The 16,597-nt window shown below is 33.5% G+C and overlaps 1 protein-coding gene across 8 annotated transcripts in view; it reads right to left on the reverse strand.

Annotated features, from left to right (window-relative positions):
• Nucleotides 1–1,587: 1,587 nt before the first annotated feature.
• The window catches only part of LOC123765471 (BCAS3 microtubule associated cell migration factor), a 39,854-nt gene continuing 24,844 nt past the window's right edge, over nucleotides 1,588–16,597 (reverse strand). For all 8 annotated transcript variants that reach the window (XM_069333973.1, XM_069333972.1, XM_069333975.1 and 5 more), the window contains one exon: nucleotides 1,588–11,651. In XM_069333973.1, the coding sequence (XP_069190074.1) occupies nucleotides 9,712–11,651 (1,940 nt within the window). In that variant the 3' untranslated portion in view covers nucleotides 1,588–9,711. The remainder of the gene's footprint in view (nucleotides 11,652–16,597) is intronic.

Genomic DNA, 16,597 nt, shown 5'->3' on the forward strand with positions numbered 1-16,597 from the left:
TTCTCACAGAAAAGGCATTTTTATGTTCAATGTTTTAATACTTGGTAAAAAGATAACATATTTATTAACATATTAAGAGTTCAAAATCAGAATCCTTAATAATAATAAATATATCATAATTTTATACCGACATTATAAGCTGGAAAGTTCTAGTTCATAAGCAAAGCAAACATGTCTAATAACTAAAATATAAGAATTTGTACTCACTCGTGTTATATTCACTGTTCTCATTTTCTGCTCTCAAATATCAAGCAAAATTCTCACAAGAAAAACATCAGCACTGACAAACCCTGCCTCAAATCCTACTGCTACACATCATTTTAAACATTAATTTAACCAGAATGATCATTATAAATTCTGCAAGTATGATGCCGAAAGAAGTGGTCGCTTGGGCTGGACGGTAGAGCGACGGTCTCGCTTCATGCAGGTCGGCGTTCAATCCCCGACCGTCCAAGTGGTTGGACACCATTCCTTCTCCCCTGCCCCATCCCAAATCCTTATCTAGGTCCCTTCGAAGCATTATGTAGCCGTAATGACTTGGCACTTTCTCCTGATAGTTCTCTACTTATAGATGCACGTTACAGCAGTGCATTACATTCGTGATTAGCTCACATTACATAGCCTTATTATTATTAGATTAAAGTATCAGAAATTTTTAGAGCCGACTTTTTTCACAGACTACTACTACTATTACTACTAAGAAAAAAAAAGGCACAGAATTCAATATGCAGGCTATCATATTCACTCTAGCCAAAATCAAAGCAATAACATTTTAATGTTCGTACAGTTGTGTACATTCTCAACTCACAATAAAAAATCCTAGGTCTGACTTCCATGCAGGACAAAGATGGTTAGGCACATTTCCTTTCGTCTAATACCTGTTCACCTAGCAATACAATATATAGATACCCGGGAGTTTGTTAACTGTTGTGGAGATACGTCCTTGGGAAGGTCAGTAGATTCACCTTGGGAGGGAATCTTGATATATGCCTAATGTGTGTGTATGTATATGTGAGTGTGTGTTTATTATATATATATATATATATATATATATATATATATATATATATATATATATATATATATATATATATATATATATTAATTATACTGTTGTCCCAGATAAAATGAATTATCCTCAAATTAACTATCCTATCAAGAAATAAATGTTCTGCCTTTTGCACATTTTTCTTTGTTTTGCAAATTCTCTAACAGTAAAGTATGAAAACTATGTTTATTTTCTTTTTATAGCTCTATACCCAGATCATGTGCACATATTTCCATACTTAGTTTTTTTTATTTACAATAAAAAATTACGAATATTAAAATATTCATAAGCATTTCCATATTCAATGTAGTCAAACACTATTATTAATACACCTTTTGTTTTGTATTTATACTCTAGAAAATTCACTTGTGATTATTTTGACACCAAATGTATTACTATACTCCGCAAAATAACCTAGAAAACGTAAAATGATTCTAAACATTTTATATATCACTGAGAAAGCCGATTGGCCTGGAATGTGTATGGTTGGAGGTGGGCCTTGACTGATAAAATCTAGAGCTGCATGTAAATAAAAGCAATTTTGGAATTTTCATTTACTAGGAAAAAGTAGCACACACATACATAAATAGTTCCTTACTTGGCTGCCTTACGAAAGAACTTGAGAATACAAAAAATCACTTATTAATACAATTCATCAATATGCAGCACAATGAAGTACATGGCATAGATCAACACGGTAATACAATAAAGAAATTAATACAGCTAATGTATCAAACCAATTAGGAAAGTGTGACAAAATTTAGTTCTGTAATACAGTACAGGACAATAAAAGGTACTCTTCACTGAAGAGAGCCATCACATAGGTGATCCTCATCTCACACAACAGAAAATGTGCTCTTAATAACAAAAATTTGTTATACAGGTGTACTATAATAACTGAAATACGATACTGACCAAGTTTTAATAACTTTGGTTTATGCTAATTTTAAAGTTTATATCATCTCAAAATATGAACCAGACTAATAAGATCTTAAGAAAACAGCCAAGAAGATTTTATCACAGTTTTTTATCTTTTTTGTAAGTTTCTTAATAATAAATTACAGTATGTTGATAGTGATTCACTAAATTTGTGTGTAACCAACATCAAAAAATTACTGCAGCCTTTTAAAGTGAGAATTAAAATTTTCCTAGTTATATTTAAAATAATAGTTAATACTCTAAACATGAATGTTCAATTAATTCAATGCAGATTACAATAAATTTAGTTAAATCATAAACTCCAACACAGCCAAAGATTTGAGTTGATGGCATGATCCAGATGCCCCACACACCCCTACGAAACACCCCAGTCAGCTTGCTTCGTATGTGACAACAATATTAGTAAACACACGATGGCTCAAAAACATTAGTCCTACAATCAAATTCTTTTTATCGCTACAAAATTTCCAGCCCTCATTAACCTTAAAGTACATTCAGACCATTGTCTTCATTTTATATTGCATACTGGCAAGTCTCCATTCATATTTTTAGCAAAATCCAATTAAGCATTTCAACATAAAACATATAAATGGAGAGAATACAAGGGACAGTTGTAATAACACAAAATACAAATCAAACATTAAAATTATATGATCAATAAGACAATCTACAAACACATTTTGATTTGATTCACCAGTTGTACAGAAATTTTTCAAAATTATACATACTAACATAGCTAAATATTGAATTTTCATTATACTTCACCTTAATTCTCAATTATTTTAATAGCTTACATGTTCTAAAAAAAAAAAAAATCATGATTTTATGTATATAAATTATAAGGCTCATACATATTCTCAATTAATATACTGTACTAAAAACTGGCAACTTTAAAACAAAATCTAAATACTGTAATGTATTGAAAATTTTGAAAAAAGTGTAGCAAAAGGCTGTTAATTACAAAAATTTGTAACAAATAGTGTCAATTACCACAGTTAAAATGTTAGCTGAAGTAACTGGCAATAGTGAATCAAAATAATGATCTTACATTGCAATAACAACTATAAACAAAAATTATATATAACCAGAGAGCACTTATATATAAAAAATTGTCAAATGAAAATTAATTCTGTTAATTTCCACAAAACTTCAAAAGGTGCAAATTACTTTTTTTACTTTTTAACCTACAGAAGTCCTAACAACAAAGTTTAGTTTTAGTTAAGGTTTATAAAAATTTACATTCGTATCATATCAATGTCACTAAATGTTAAATAAGAAAAATGCCCCAAAATGACACTTGGGTCCTTAACAAAAACTGTACAGAGGTATCAAATGGCTTCAGAGAAATTATATAAAACTATAAATCAATATCTTAAACTTAAAATAGAATCCTGGCACTTGCTTCATCCGGTAACATGGCTTGAAATAAAGGCTGCAAGTAACTCTACAACACCTGGAGCTCCTCCCAATCATCATCTGACCCTGTGCACCTGGCAATAACTGGGAGGGAACCAGGATTAATATAACTAGTGTTCTGATGAATACATAATGCTTCATATGTTAAGTGGTTCCGGTACCTGGCCTGGTATCGGAAATGTTACTTTAACATTAACAAAATATCAAGTTGTACAAGATCAAAATTTCACATAATAAAATAGAGGATAAAATGCCAGTAATGAATACGAGTTAGATTAATATTATATCAATAGGAAAATAATTTATTTAATACTATAATTTTTATGTATAAAAGATTGTCTTGTTAGTGAAAAACTAAAGAGTGCCAACTTATTTTCAAAGAGAATTCATCATTATTTTGAGCAAATTTTACAGACCTTAGAGCAAGAACGAAGAAGACACATTATTACATACAAGGTGGTGTGTGCAAGGTTAATAATTATCTATGAATAAATTATTTAAATGGGGATTTTTTAAAATAATTATGTTATTTGTAAAGTGTTAGAAAAATGTTAGTGGTCTACAAATAACTCTCAAGGGATTTGACATCTATGTACTGTACTGTACTTTCAAAATCATGCAAATGAACATACACAGCAGTCAGTGCCACAAATGTACATAATGTGTGTGTTAATACACATACACACATATGGGCCTAATCAACATACTGCATATTCATATTCTGTACTGTATACTGATGCTATTTACTGCAAGCTATTATTGAATAAAAATGTTATCAAAATCTAAAACAAGAAAATATATAGCTCAACAATATTGTAAATACTTTCTTCAACTTCGGACTGGTTATTATTGCATAGCAGAAACCAGCATCAAATTTTCTGAGCTAGACTCAAAAGGGTCAATCTGGACTCTATTCCCTTACCAGGCTTTATACAACCATTTTCCCACCAAGACGAGTAACTCTGCCAATGGTCTTGCCATGGAAAGAAGGGAAAGGGAGACAGTGAAGAGTCTAACTCAATCCCTACACCAAGCGACTGCTCCCTATCAGGAAGAGAAATTTACACTCTGCCATCTTCGAGGACACAACAAAACATCCAATACACTGCCCCAGCCATCATGGAAACATATGAGATTGGTATGATGCACTGGGCCTATTGGCCCATAAACGAAGTGCTTCACCTTCACCTCGTCCCTGGCTACATATCTGGCAGCACAAAACCTTGTAACCATTTGAACTCTGCCCTTAATAATGTTAACAAGAGTTAACAAAATGCATCTTTTAGAGTCAGGAAAGAGTGAGATCAATTGTTCTAGTGTGAATCATCTCTATTCTTCTTCACCTTCAACTCGTCCCCTTCACCTCATCCTCGGGTATATATCATGCAGCAAGAAACTATGTAATCATTCAAACTCTGCCTTTGACAATGTTAACAAGAGTTAACAAAATCCATCTTTTAGTGTCAAGCGAAATAAAACTGCAAAAAATTAACTTTGGAGACTTAATTTTTCAACTTTCTTCTCAAGTGAAGAAAAATAAAGATGATTCAAGCTAGAATCATTGATCTCACCCTTTCGGTCACACATACACATACACACACACGTTAATCATGATGTGTTTATTAACACAAAAGTGCTCAAGTAATTTCTTATTTCATTTTCTCTACGTGGTTATACATTTTCACATTATTCATCAAGTGTTAATTTCTTCATGATTTTATTTCTTAAAATATTCAGGAAAGTAATTGCTTGCAAATTTAATTTCATGATACAGTATATACGTTTAACTTATAACAGACTAACACATAAAAGCAATGTTTACCCAGATTGTTAAGCAACCTACATACTGTAATGCCCAAAATAATAGTAAAAACAACAGTACATTACTATCATGATTTACTCATTTTTCCCCAGCACAGACACCAATGTTAAACAATATAGCAACAAAGAAACCATTAACATAAAAACAGACAATACAAGTTTGCTACACACAAGTGACCTTTCATGGGCATAACCAGGATTCTTGTCACAAATAACATAAAGATACTCCAGTATCTATCAGACATATTGTGAAGCTAATTAGCATAATGGATCAAGAGTATACATTTATATACATACATTAATGGTTCTAAATGTAATTTCTCACTAAGTATAGGTAAGGCAGAGGATGCACTGTGTAAGTTTACTGATGACTTAATCACTTATCATAAATATCAAAAAGTACATATGAGTATTACATTTTTTTTTGCCTAATTTTAATAGATCTACAAAGTAATAACCCTTAAACTATTTTTCAAGACTAAGTCTAACCTCCAAGTGCTTCAATTAAGTGTTTTGAGTTTGGCCACTAAAATCCCTACTGAATGGATTATATATATACAGAACTGCATATTTCTTGAATACACTCTTATTTAAAGAGAGACTGCTAATATTTTATTTGCAAGTATTGTGCATCAGGCTACATGTACTTAATAGATTATTGTGTTGCTACTAAAATATAAAAAAACATTACTTGCTAACCATTTCCTTTTATTTAAGTACACATGTACTGCCTAATATGAATAGCCCAAAATATCTGCTAGATTAATCTTTTTCCAAGGATAATTACTTTTCACAAGACCTACACATAATCTAATAATACTATTGCAGCAGATTAAACTTAAATATTGCACTGATTCTGTATAGTGGTAAGTGAAGCATTATCATTATCTATGGAAGCTTGACTCTTCAGAAGCCATGATAATATGTAATCTTTTAGAAGTGTTACATCCATCACCATATTCTACTCAAAGACTCCTCGACTTACTCATGTAAGTAGGCACACTTGGATCAGCTATATTACTAGCAAATCTAGTTCTCAATGAATTATGCAGGAACAGTTTCATAATTAAATGCAGTGAACATCTGAATCTAGTATTTTTGGAAGCTTTTTACTATGGTAAGATATGAATAGCTAGCCGATGCTTTTTCTGGAGCCGAAAAGCAAATCCATGCCAGAAATATCCTACGTTTCTCCTGCATTTGATGCAAAATGTAATGGCATTATAAAGTGTATTGTCAAACTGGAGGTCCAGATATGAGATGATTACTTTTGCTTTTGGTAATTTTTCATACCTAATGAAACCAGATTATAATTATCAAAGAATTTGAAAAACAATAATAGACAGCAAGAAACTAATAATTAATGCTAATATTAGCATGGGTATTCTGCATAAATATGCATAATTTCACCAACTTTGCTGACTTCCATATTAAGCACCAAAGGCTACATATGTTACAGCAATCATAATTTAGTCTACAATAATACAACAGGAAAGCCATAATTCAGATTCTTGGATTATCTGGAAAGACAATTATCCAGTTCTCCACTGTCATCGCCAAAGAAGTCTCTGCACAAGTTCGTGGCGGCAGACACTTACTTGTACCAAATGATAAGTCTGTCATGTATTTCCTACACATACTAATTACATATATTATTCATTCCAATCAACATCGCCATTACAGGAAAATTGCCAAAACATTATACCACGAAGGTTTTTCATATTATTCAGAATTTCAGTTTTCCAGACAGCCAAAGGCATCAATTAATCCAGATAATCAGCATCAGCACTGTACAATTAATTATATTTCCAGACACTTACGAAAATTGCATAAGTAGAAGCTGGTAGTTAAAGGTCATAAAGTAGGCATTCACATTACAGTACCTCACTTTCAATGGCACTTCAGACAAATTACACACACAGTTTTGCCATGTTTTTTAGCAATTATTTTTACAACATAACCATTGTTAATATTCATATGAATACATTTTGCAGCTGCAAAATGTATTTACATTAGAAATTATGTAAAAGACAATTTTAGAGAGGTAGTTAAATATTTATAGTTTTCACAATGATCAGATACCCATGTTCAAGTATCATACCCTGCCTTCCAACATCTTTGCTCAAGAAACAAACAAACCTGAGCAACTAGCTACTACCAATGGTTCTCTTTTCCTGGTATTGGATATTGTATTTACAATATTCCTTTCATTGAATTAACTGAATAATTAATACAAAATTGAGGAATTATAGTAATATTAACACATCAGCATTCCAATGATGTTAAATACATCATCCATATTTTGATGACAAATATTCCAATGATACTGAAATGTGTCATCCGACAAATTTCCTCAAGTCCCTCTATTTTTTTTATGCAAGAACATTGTGGTTAGAGATTATTATACATAGACATAAAGCTGAATGTATCAGAAAGACGAGTCTTTCCGATACATTCGGGTTGTGGTTTATGCAACTTTGTGGTTACAATTGAGACTCGAGTTCTCCCCTACAGTGAATTGAGTTGATGAAAACGATTTCTGATCTGTGACCACCTAGCACTATCGGGTATTGGTTGTAAATAGTCTCGACTATCCAATACTTTTGAATAGTTTGGTGAGTGAGTGAATAGTCTTTCATGGTGAGGAGTCAGTGATATATATATATATTATACAGTATGCAGGATTTTATATATATACAGTATATATATATATATAACCTTAAATTTAAAATTCACCCAGTACACAATAGAATGTGTGGCACACATGACAGCACTGATGAAGGACCAGCCAGACAACAGTGTGACAAAGAAAGGTATGCTGCCCAATAAAACCATGAAGGACAAAAATCTGTCACAGGCATTAAGAAACAATTTTAAGTATCTACAGCATCTAAAGGAAGAACATGGCCCTTTGTTAAGGTAATGCCACTAAGGCTCATATACTCGTCTTTCTCTTGCCTTGGGTAAAATGAACTCTTGGCTAATTAACTATCTTGCTAGTGGGCTTCTATCAGTGAGCAAGTAAGTTGGAAGGCAAGGAACCGCCTTCACAAACCATGTTTCCTTGATATATTTTTAACATCATGGTGTTTGACTGCATACTTAACATATCTTTTACCTAATTTTCATACAACATTCAGTTTCCAGGTTGACTGTTAAGATATCTGACAATATCGTCAAAGTTTGCAATGACCTGTTTACCAATGATGTTTCAGGATACTTTTTAATTATATTCCCCATTCAGCTTGTGTTACAATATATAAATAGTTATATTACAGATAAATATAATTAAAGTAATATAATTATTGTAAAAAAACAAAAATTACATTTTCATTACAGTTAAAACAGTTATTTTTCTGTTACTATACTCAAAGATGCCGATATTTCAAATGAACTAATGATTGTGTTCACTACTTACATTCTATCGAATTAGCTTCCATGTTACAATAAATCCCACTGTGATCTACCAAGAACACCTGATACTTGCCATTCCTCTCATAAGCTTACCAAGCTGACTTTAAATATCAATTTATATTCTACTGTAAAAGCAACCAATGTTTCTTTAAGCACACCATTTCACTGAGTAGCAAATCCAAAGACTATAAATTAGTGAAATATTTAACAAATTGTTTCCAAGAAGAATTCTTGTGAATTGCATGCTTCAATAAAACATTATAATGCTAGTTTTATTTCTAAAAATGTGTATCCAAGTTCCTACTCTGCTGAGAAACTACTGTATCTTTAATACACATACACAAATCACAATAGTGTGATATATCAAATGAACAAATCCACAAGGGGCTGTGATGAGGGTTCGAACTTACGCCTGGGATGATCCCAGACACTACCTTAATCGACTGCCTTAGTCAACCATCATCATGGCCCTTGTGGATTCGTTTACTGTATCTTTACTTCCTACTAATACAGTAATTCAAATTCAAGATTAGGACCTAAGGGAAAAATTCTTTACATCATTTTACGGCAAATTTTTAAACATTTCAAATTCAGTAAGCTCAGCTTTAAACCAAATGTTCCTGAAATCTGGTTAGATCCAAATAAGGTATACCTTACATAAGCATGTTTAGGTTTAAAGTATACTGTATTTTTCTTCCCCCCCCTCCCCCTGTTCAAGAAAGTGTTTGTGGCTTTTATTTTTCATGTATAAATATAATGAGATTATAAGTAAATAGACATTTCTCCCACACATTACTTATTAATAGTTCCAATATTCTCTTACCACAATAACAAAAAATTTCACTTGCCAATAACTTCAAATCTTAAATTTTATTTCCAGACGTAAAGAATTCTTTTTCACGAGTGTGCAGAAGTTAATTGTACATTAGGTATGAATCTTCTTTTATATCAATTTACTATATATTGGTTAACTCCACTTATTGTACAGTAAATCGCAACATTGTTAAGCTTTTGAAAATTGTATTTAATTAATGTCCTGCACTTCTTTATTAACAATTTTAACTCTATATATTTTAACGCTTTTTCTTTTTTTTTTTCTTACTTTTCAAACTGGAACTTGTGGGTGGATTTGGATTGGCTCCCACATCACTTTCGCTTGTTGCTGTTTTTCTGTCATCAGTACTTGATTCTCCACGATCATCTCCACTTGTTTCACCACGCTCATCTGTGCTTGTTTCATCAGTCACAGAAGAGCGACTAGCCGATGTTGTGACAGTAGCCGAAACAACAATACGCCGCCTAAGTAAAACCTCCTCCTCATCATCTGACGTATCATCTTTAAAAGGAAACATTTCTGAAGTTCTACTCTGCCTTGATCGTGAATGTGTACGCGTCTTTGTTTTAGTTTGTACAGGAACATTATCATCTGAGGAGTAAGCTTCTTCTAGAGCTCTAGCAAGATCATTGTCATCATGTAATGATCTGAGCATTGCTTCTTCTGGTTCATGGCTGCTCCCTTCATGCTCTTCTTCATCTGGTTGTAGCTCAAAGTCTTCCAAAGTTGGTATGGTAGACTCCTGGGCTTCTTGGAAATATTCAGCTTGGGGTTCAAGAAAACTGTCCCTCTGAAACTCATCAAAGTCATCAAGTCTTTCTACAGATGGTTCATGGTACTCTTCTGCTGCATGAAAATAATCTGCATCTATATCTAATTCTAAAGGGGTATTCTCAATTTCTGGTTCATTACTAAGCAACAATTTATCATCCTGCCTTGACTTTATTTTACCTCCACCTGACTCTGAAATTTTAATAAAAATATTTTGCGATCCCAGTGCATCAGATCCATCGCCCTGAGGCCGGGATTCAACTTCCTGGGATACTGGTTTACCTCTCTTTTTCTTTTTCTTCTCCTTTTTATTCTCCGTTGCTAACCAAAGATCATCTTCGGATGTAGTGGTAGAAGGTGGCTTCTTAATTTTATTTCTAGATCCCCAAGATGATTCACTATACTCTGTAACTGCCGTTGAAGTAGCCAATGATTTGCCCAATGGTGGATATGAATCCTCTTGTGACATACCAGAATCAGTCTCACAGCTTTTAGATGTATTCTTCACTGAACGTTTTGCCCAAACATTTGGTGTAATGCCAATTTCAGATTTTTTATCATCTTTGCAAGCACTGTCTTCAGTTTCTAATGCTGAAGAGTCACTTCCTGATTTCCTTATATAATCAGGTTGATCAGTAGATGTAACTAGTTCCCTTGAAGAAGTCATTGATGAATTTGGAGATATTCTAGCTTCACAAACTCCTTTGCCTGAATTTCTTGATGGTGTCAAACTGGCCATTGCTTGAGTCATCATTTTACCTTCTAATGCTACTGTGTCTTCTATTGGCTTGAGTACTTCTTTGTTTGATGCGGTTGATACTTTTCTTGATGACACGAAATGCTTAGCTGACAATCCTTGTTCATTAAAAGAGGCTGTTGATCTTATATTTACTGAGCTTCTAGACCCACTGTATCTTGGCTCTCTGGGAGATGTTGAAGACCCCCTCTCTACTGTAACTGGGACTGCTTGAGGCCTATTAATCTGGATAAAGTCAGGACTCTGGCTGCTAGATTTTATTTCAGGCCTATCGATGGGGACCCATACAGAGTCTGTCAATTCTGCCACTCTAAAGCCAGACCCTAGAGTTGAAGATAGTTCTTCAGCTGATGAAGTCAGAGCTCGATTATCTTCTAAGCTGGGGGTCCTCTGAATAAAAGGGGAAGCCCTTGTTGAATCTGGGTGAGTCACAGTCACCTGATGCAAGCGAGTTGTAACAGCCTGGATTTCTTCGTCTACATGCGAAGATGGCCGTGATGAGATTCGCGATACAGAGGAAGAGGCTGTGGATGACAAAGCTCGTCCTGAGGATGGCCCTGGGGGATCACAGCTGATGTCCATCACATCAGTCATGTCCAAAGTTGAGTCATGGCTGCTTTCTCCGTGCGATGTCAGGGCACCATCCTCACCTGCGGACGAAATAAGACCGCTCACCTCCATTCTTTGCCATTCTCGAGAGAAAACTTAGATCTACACAGTCCTTAAAAGAAGAACTTATACTAAGTCCACGCCACCATTAGCATGCGCAAGAAAACTTAAGTCTACATAGTTCTTGATGAGTTCAAGCAATTATTTCTTGCAAATTTTGGAGTTCTTCACAGAAAATATAGATCTTAATGCTCAAAATACTTTGAGACCTTATTAAGAATCTAATACCTCGAGTTCCACAGTTGGCAAATATTTTTGTCCATAGCATTTGCTTTGCTCTCCCTTCCAAAAGGTTCTGGTTTATTCTCTATTACTTTAGCATTTCCATACAGGGACAGAATTCTAAACCTCCCGTGAAACTTGAAATTTAATGCGTAACATCTTCTGTGTTAGTTTCCTTTTCAGTGATGGTTAAATCTTCATAAAAGATCTTGAAGTTTAATAATGTAACTTCTGTCCCAGGTTAAATAAATTAAAAACATTAAGCGAGTTAAATTAATTAGTAAACAAATATTCACAAGTTTTTAATTACCACAAATTATTAAAGTGAAAATTAATTCATATTACTGTTTAAAGAAACAAAACAGTATTAGTATGCATTTCTAAGCAGAATATATACAAAAGCAAATAATGAAAGAGTTAAAAAAACTTCACCTTTTTTTTATAAAACCTACAGCACACTTGGTAATAGAAAGTTTATAATATTTAAACCATATAATTGGATAATTTACTGAATATATGAAAAACCTATTAAGAACTGTATAAATCTTTGCACACTCTCAAAGTAATAATATACTGCATGTGTTTACAATTTATATATTTTACCTATATATTGTATGCATGTACATTGTATCATGTGTATGCATAGTGGACATTCCAAACTCTTTACCTCAATTAATTATATGTATTCGAGTACATGTACTGTAATGTACATGTAAATAACAATGATTTTGCTACCAGACAATATAAACAAAATCTGGATTTCAATATGGATTTGGTAGCATTTGTGGTGCAATTTGGAGTGTCACATGCTGAAATTTGCAGATCCTATTTTCTGACCTAGTTTTGCACCTCTTAAGTAAAAACAAAATTTTTGTATTATTACTTTTCTCTGGCGAGTGCGGGCTTACTGTTAGTGCACACATACCAACCATGTGTGTTCTGTGTCTAAGTGCAATCCGACGTGTCATTACTCAAGGAATTTGGCCGACAAATTTGTTGATACTGTATATCAGTACTTATTTGCAAGTTGAAGCTATGTCATCCAATAATAGTAGTAAGGTTACATCAGATAAAGGGAATTGAATTACCCTTACTATAGATAAGTATTAAGTATGTGTGGTAGGGAAGTGGCTGTCAGAGGAATATGGCATTTGGACTAATACTATTTCCAAAATAACAAAAATGGATAACAGGGTTTGTCAACAAGACAGAATAGAGGTGGTAAGAACTGACAGAAAAAACTTCAGGCAATTATAGTACATTACATATACATTACTGTACAGAATAGCAACTACACTGAGCTCCCACTGGATAACCAAAATCAGCCTGTACTACAAATAGGTATCAAAATATTTAACTACTGAATACCTGTAAGAGAGAATGTTTGTCTGTCTATGTGTGTCTAAGGTTGAAGCCAGAAGCTTGGGGCAAACCTTACCCAACTTTGCAGGGGAATGGTCTGAGGTACAGAATGGACATAGGCTTTTGATGGTCACCAGAATTCAAGAGGAAGAGGTCACATTCTGATCAATACAACAATTTTTAGTACTGCCTGCTGGCTATACCTAGCTAAATATTTAAAAAAAAAAAAAAAAAAAAAAAATCCTTATAGCAATAAACACAAATGTTAATTGATCTCGGGAAAAATTAACAAATTGGCCATGTTGGCATAAAATAAATGATTCTCTCACAGCTTTAAATGCTTTCTCAAAACAAACAAATAACTATTGAATTTCTAACATAGTTCCAATCTACAAAAGTGGCAGCAGGGAAGACCCCCTCAATTATAGACCTGTATCATTGACAAGTGTAATAGTGAAAGTATTGGAAAAACTATTAAAAACTAAATGGGTACAACACCTGGAGAGAAAAGCTATAATATCAGACAGACAGTACGGTTTTTGATCTGGAAGATCCTGTGTATCGAATTTACTCAGTTTCTATGATCGAGCCACAGAGATTTTACAGGAAAGAGATGGTTGGGTTGACTGCATCTATCTGGACCTAAAAACGGCTTTCAACAGAGTTCCACATAAGAGGTTGTTCTGGAAACTGGAAAATATTGGAGGGGTGACAGGTAAGCTTCTAACATGGATGAAAAATTTTCTGACTGATAAAAAAATGAGGGCAGTAATTAGAGGCAATGTATCGGACTGGAAAAATGTCACAAGTGGAGTACCACAGGGTTCAGTTCTTGCACCAGTGATGTTTATTGTCTACATAAATGATATACCAGTTGAAATACAGAATTATATGAACATGTTTACTGATGATGATAAAATAATAGGAAGGATAAGAAACTTAGATGATTGTCATGCCCTTCAAGAAGACCTGGACAAAATAAGTATACAGAGCACCACTTGGCAAATGGAATTTAATGTTAATAAATGCCATGTTGTGGAATAGAACATAGACCCCACACAACTTATATATTATGTGAGAAAACTTTAAAGAATTCTGATATAGAAAGAGATCTAGGGGTGGTACTAGATAGAAAACTATCACCTGAGGACCACATAAAGAACGTTGTGTGAGGAGCCTATGCCACGCTTTCTAACTTCAGAATTGCCTTTAAATACATGGATGGTGATATACTAAAGAAATTGTTCACGACTTTTGTTAGGCCAAAGCTAAAATATGCAGCGGTTGTGTGGTGCCCATATCTTAAGAAGCACATCAACAAACTGGAAAAGGTGCAAAGACATGCCACTAAGTGGCTCCCAGAACTGAAGGGCAAGAGCTACGAGGAGAGGTTAGAGGCATTAAATATGCCAAAACTAGAAGACAGAAGAAAAAGCGGTGATATGATCACTACATACAAAATAGTAACAGAAATTGATAAAATCAATAGGGAAGATTTTCTGAGATCTGGAACTACAAGAACAAGAGGTCATAGATTTAAACTAGCTAAACACAGATGCCGAAGAAATATAAGAAAATTCACTTTCGCAAACAGAGTGGTAGACGGTTGGAACAAGCTAGGTGAGAAGGTGGTGGAGGCCAAGACCGTCAGTAGTTTCAAAGCGTTATATGACAGAGTGCTGGAAAGACGGGATACCACGAGCGTAGCTCTCATCCTGTAACTACACTTAGATAATTACATACACACACACACACACACACACACACACATATATACTTGGTGAATATTCAAAAACCATTAATAAGCTAAGAAAATGTCCAAGCACCTTCAGGTCTTCAAGGCATTTTTAGCTTCTTTGCAGATTTTTACATTAATATACAGTACCATGGTCAAAGCACAGATAATAGCTTTGACCATGCCATTAATAAAATCAAAGTTATACTATTGGCTCCAACACTGTACTATTGATGTTAACTCAATTCTACTCATTCCATTCCATTCCATTCAAATTTGGTTCCAACATTATACAGTACTATTGGTTTCACCACAATACTATTGGTTCCAACAATATACCATTGGCTCCAACACTATAATAATGGTGTTAGTACTATATTCCCAAATCTTTTTTATTCACTTACTCTCCCCCTCTCCATCATTCTCTCTGAAAATTTAATATTACAAAGAACTGAAAAACTGCAAAAAAATCTTTACAGAAATCCATTCCCAGATTTCAGACGATGAAAATCACAGGGTTACTATACTGTAGATGCCGATATTTATCAAAGTGAGGCACATGGGCCGACCCTAACTGTCCTGCGACACTAAATCCCCATCCACATGTGTCACCTTGGAAAGGCAAGTGCAGCTAGCCACAAACATCTGGCCTCCAACCTCGGACAGTCAAGCATAAACAGACAGACTTTTATAGATATAGATTCTATCTACAATCATCTTTAACAATTTCTAAATATAATGTGGAAATGTTTTTGTAACTCTTAAAAACTATATCCTTCCTATGCTATACAATACTGTATTTATTCTTCAAAAGCTTTTTGTTGAGACATTTAAAAACTACAGTACTTTTAGTTTTCCAGCACTTTCTCGGACATTTTTTCTACTGGTGACAAGATCTTTGGTCGTCACCCTTCAACCGAGTTATTGCCAACCTCAGACTTCGTTACAATATATATTTTTTAATTTCTTTTATATAATACATAAAGCAACCATAAGCATCAAGCTAATACAGCCATTACAACAATACAATATCTCATTTTGCATTCAAATCTTTTTCTTGGTATTCTTTCAAATTTATATACAAATTATTTTTGCAACTTTATTAAACCATAAAAATGATTAAATATTAGAAAATTTGTATGGTACATTCTGCCACTAAAAAAATATTTTCAAAGAGTTCTTGTAATAAGATAAAAAAAACTAGATAAGTTTGTCTTCAAGATTAAGATGAACTCCTTTATAGTAAATATTCTAAATGCCTAGATAGCCAAGATTAGGCTAAGTTAGATTACCTTAAGTTAGGCAGTGTGGAAACACTAATTTACAATAGGCTTTGTAGAAATGAGGTTGCTGCAACTTAAATTTTCAGTGTTAGTAAAGGTGGAAGTCAGGATGCATAGCAATATTATAAAAGATAACTTGATGCCAAGGACAATATTTGAGATAATAAATACACAATAAAAATTAGGACTGAAATCTGAAGCAATAAAGTTCCTGATAGACTCAAGACAAACATTACTTCAAAATCCTCTAAGTTTTCAATCTACTTTATGTCACAAAAATCAATATATGGTATTTAATAGCTTTAGAGTTTTTATTTTTATTTTT

The sequence above is a fragment of the Procambarus clarkii genome, chromosome 30, assembly GCF_040958095.1.
Source record: "Procambarus clarkii isolate CNS0578487 chromosome 30, FALCON_Pclarkii_2.0, whole genome shotgun sequence".
Taxonomy (NCBI): Eukaryota; Metazoa; Arthropoda; class Malacostraca; order Decapoda; family Cambaridae; genus Procambarus; species Procambarus clarkii.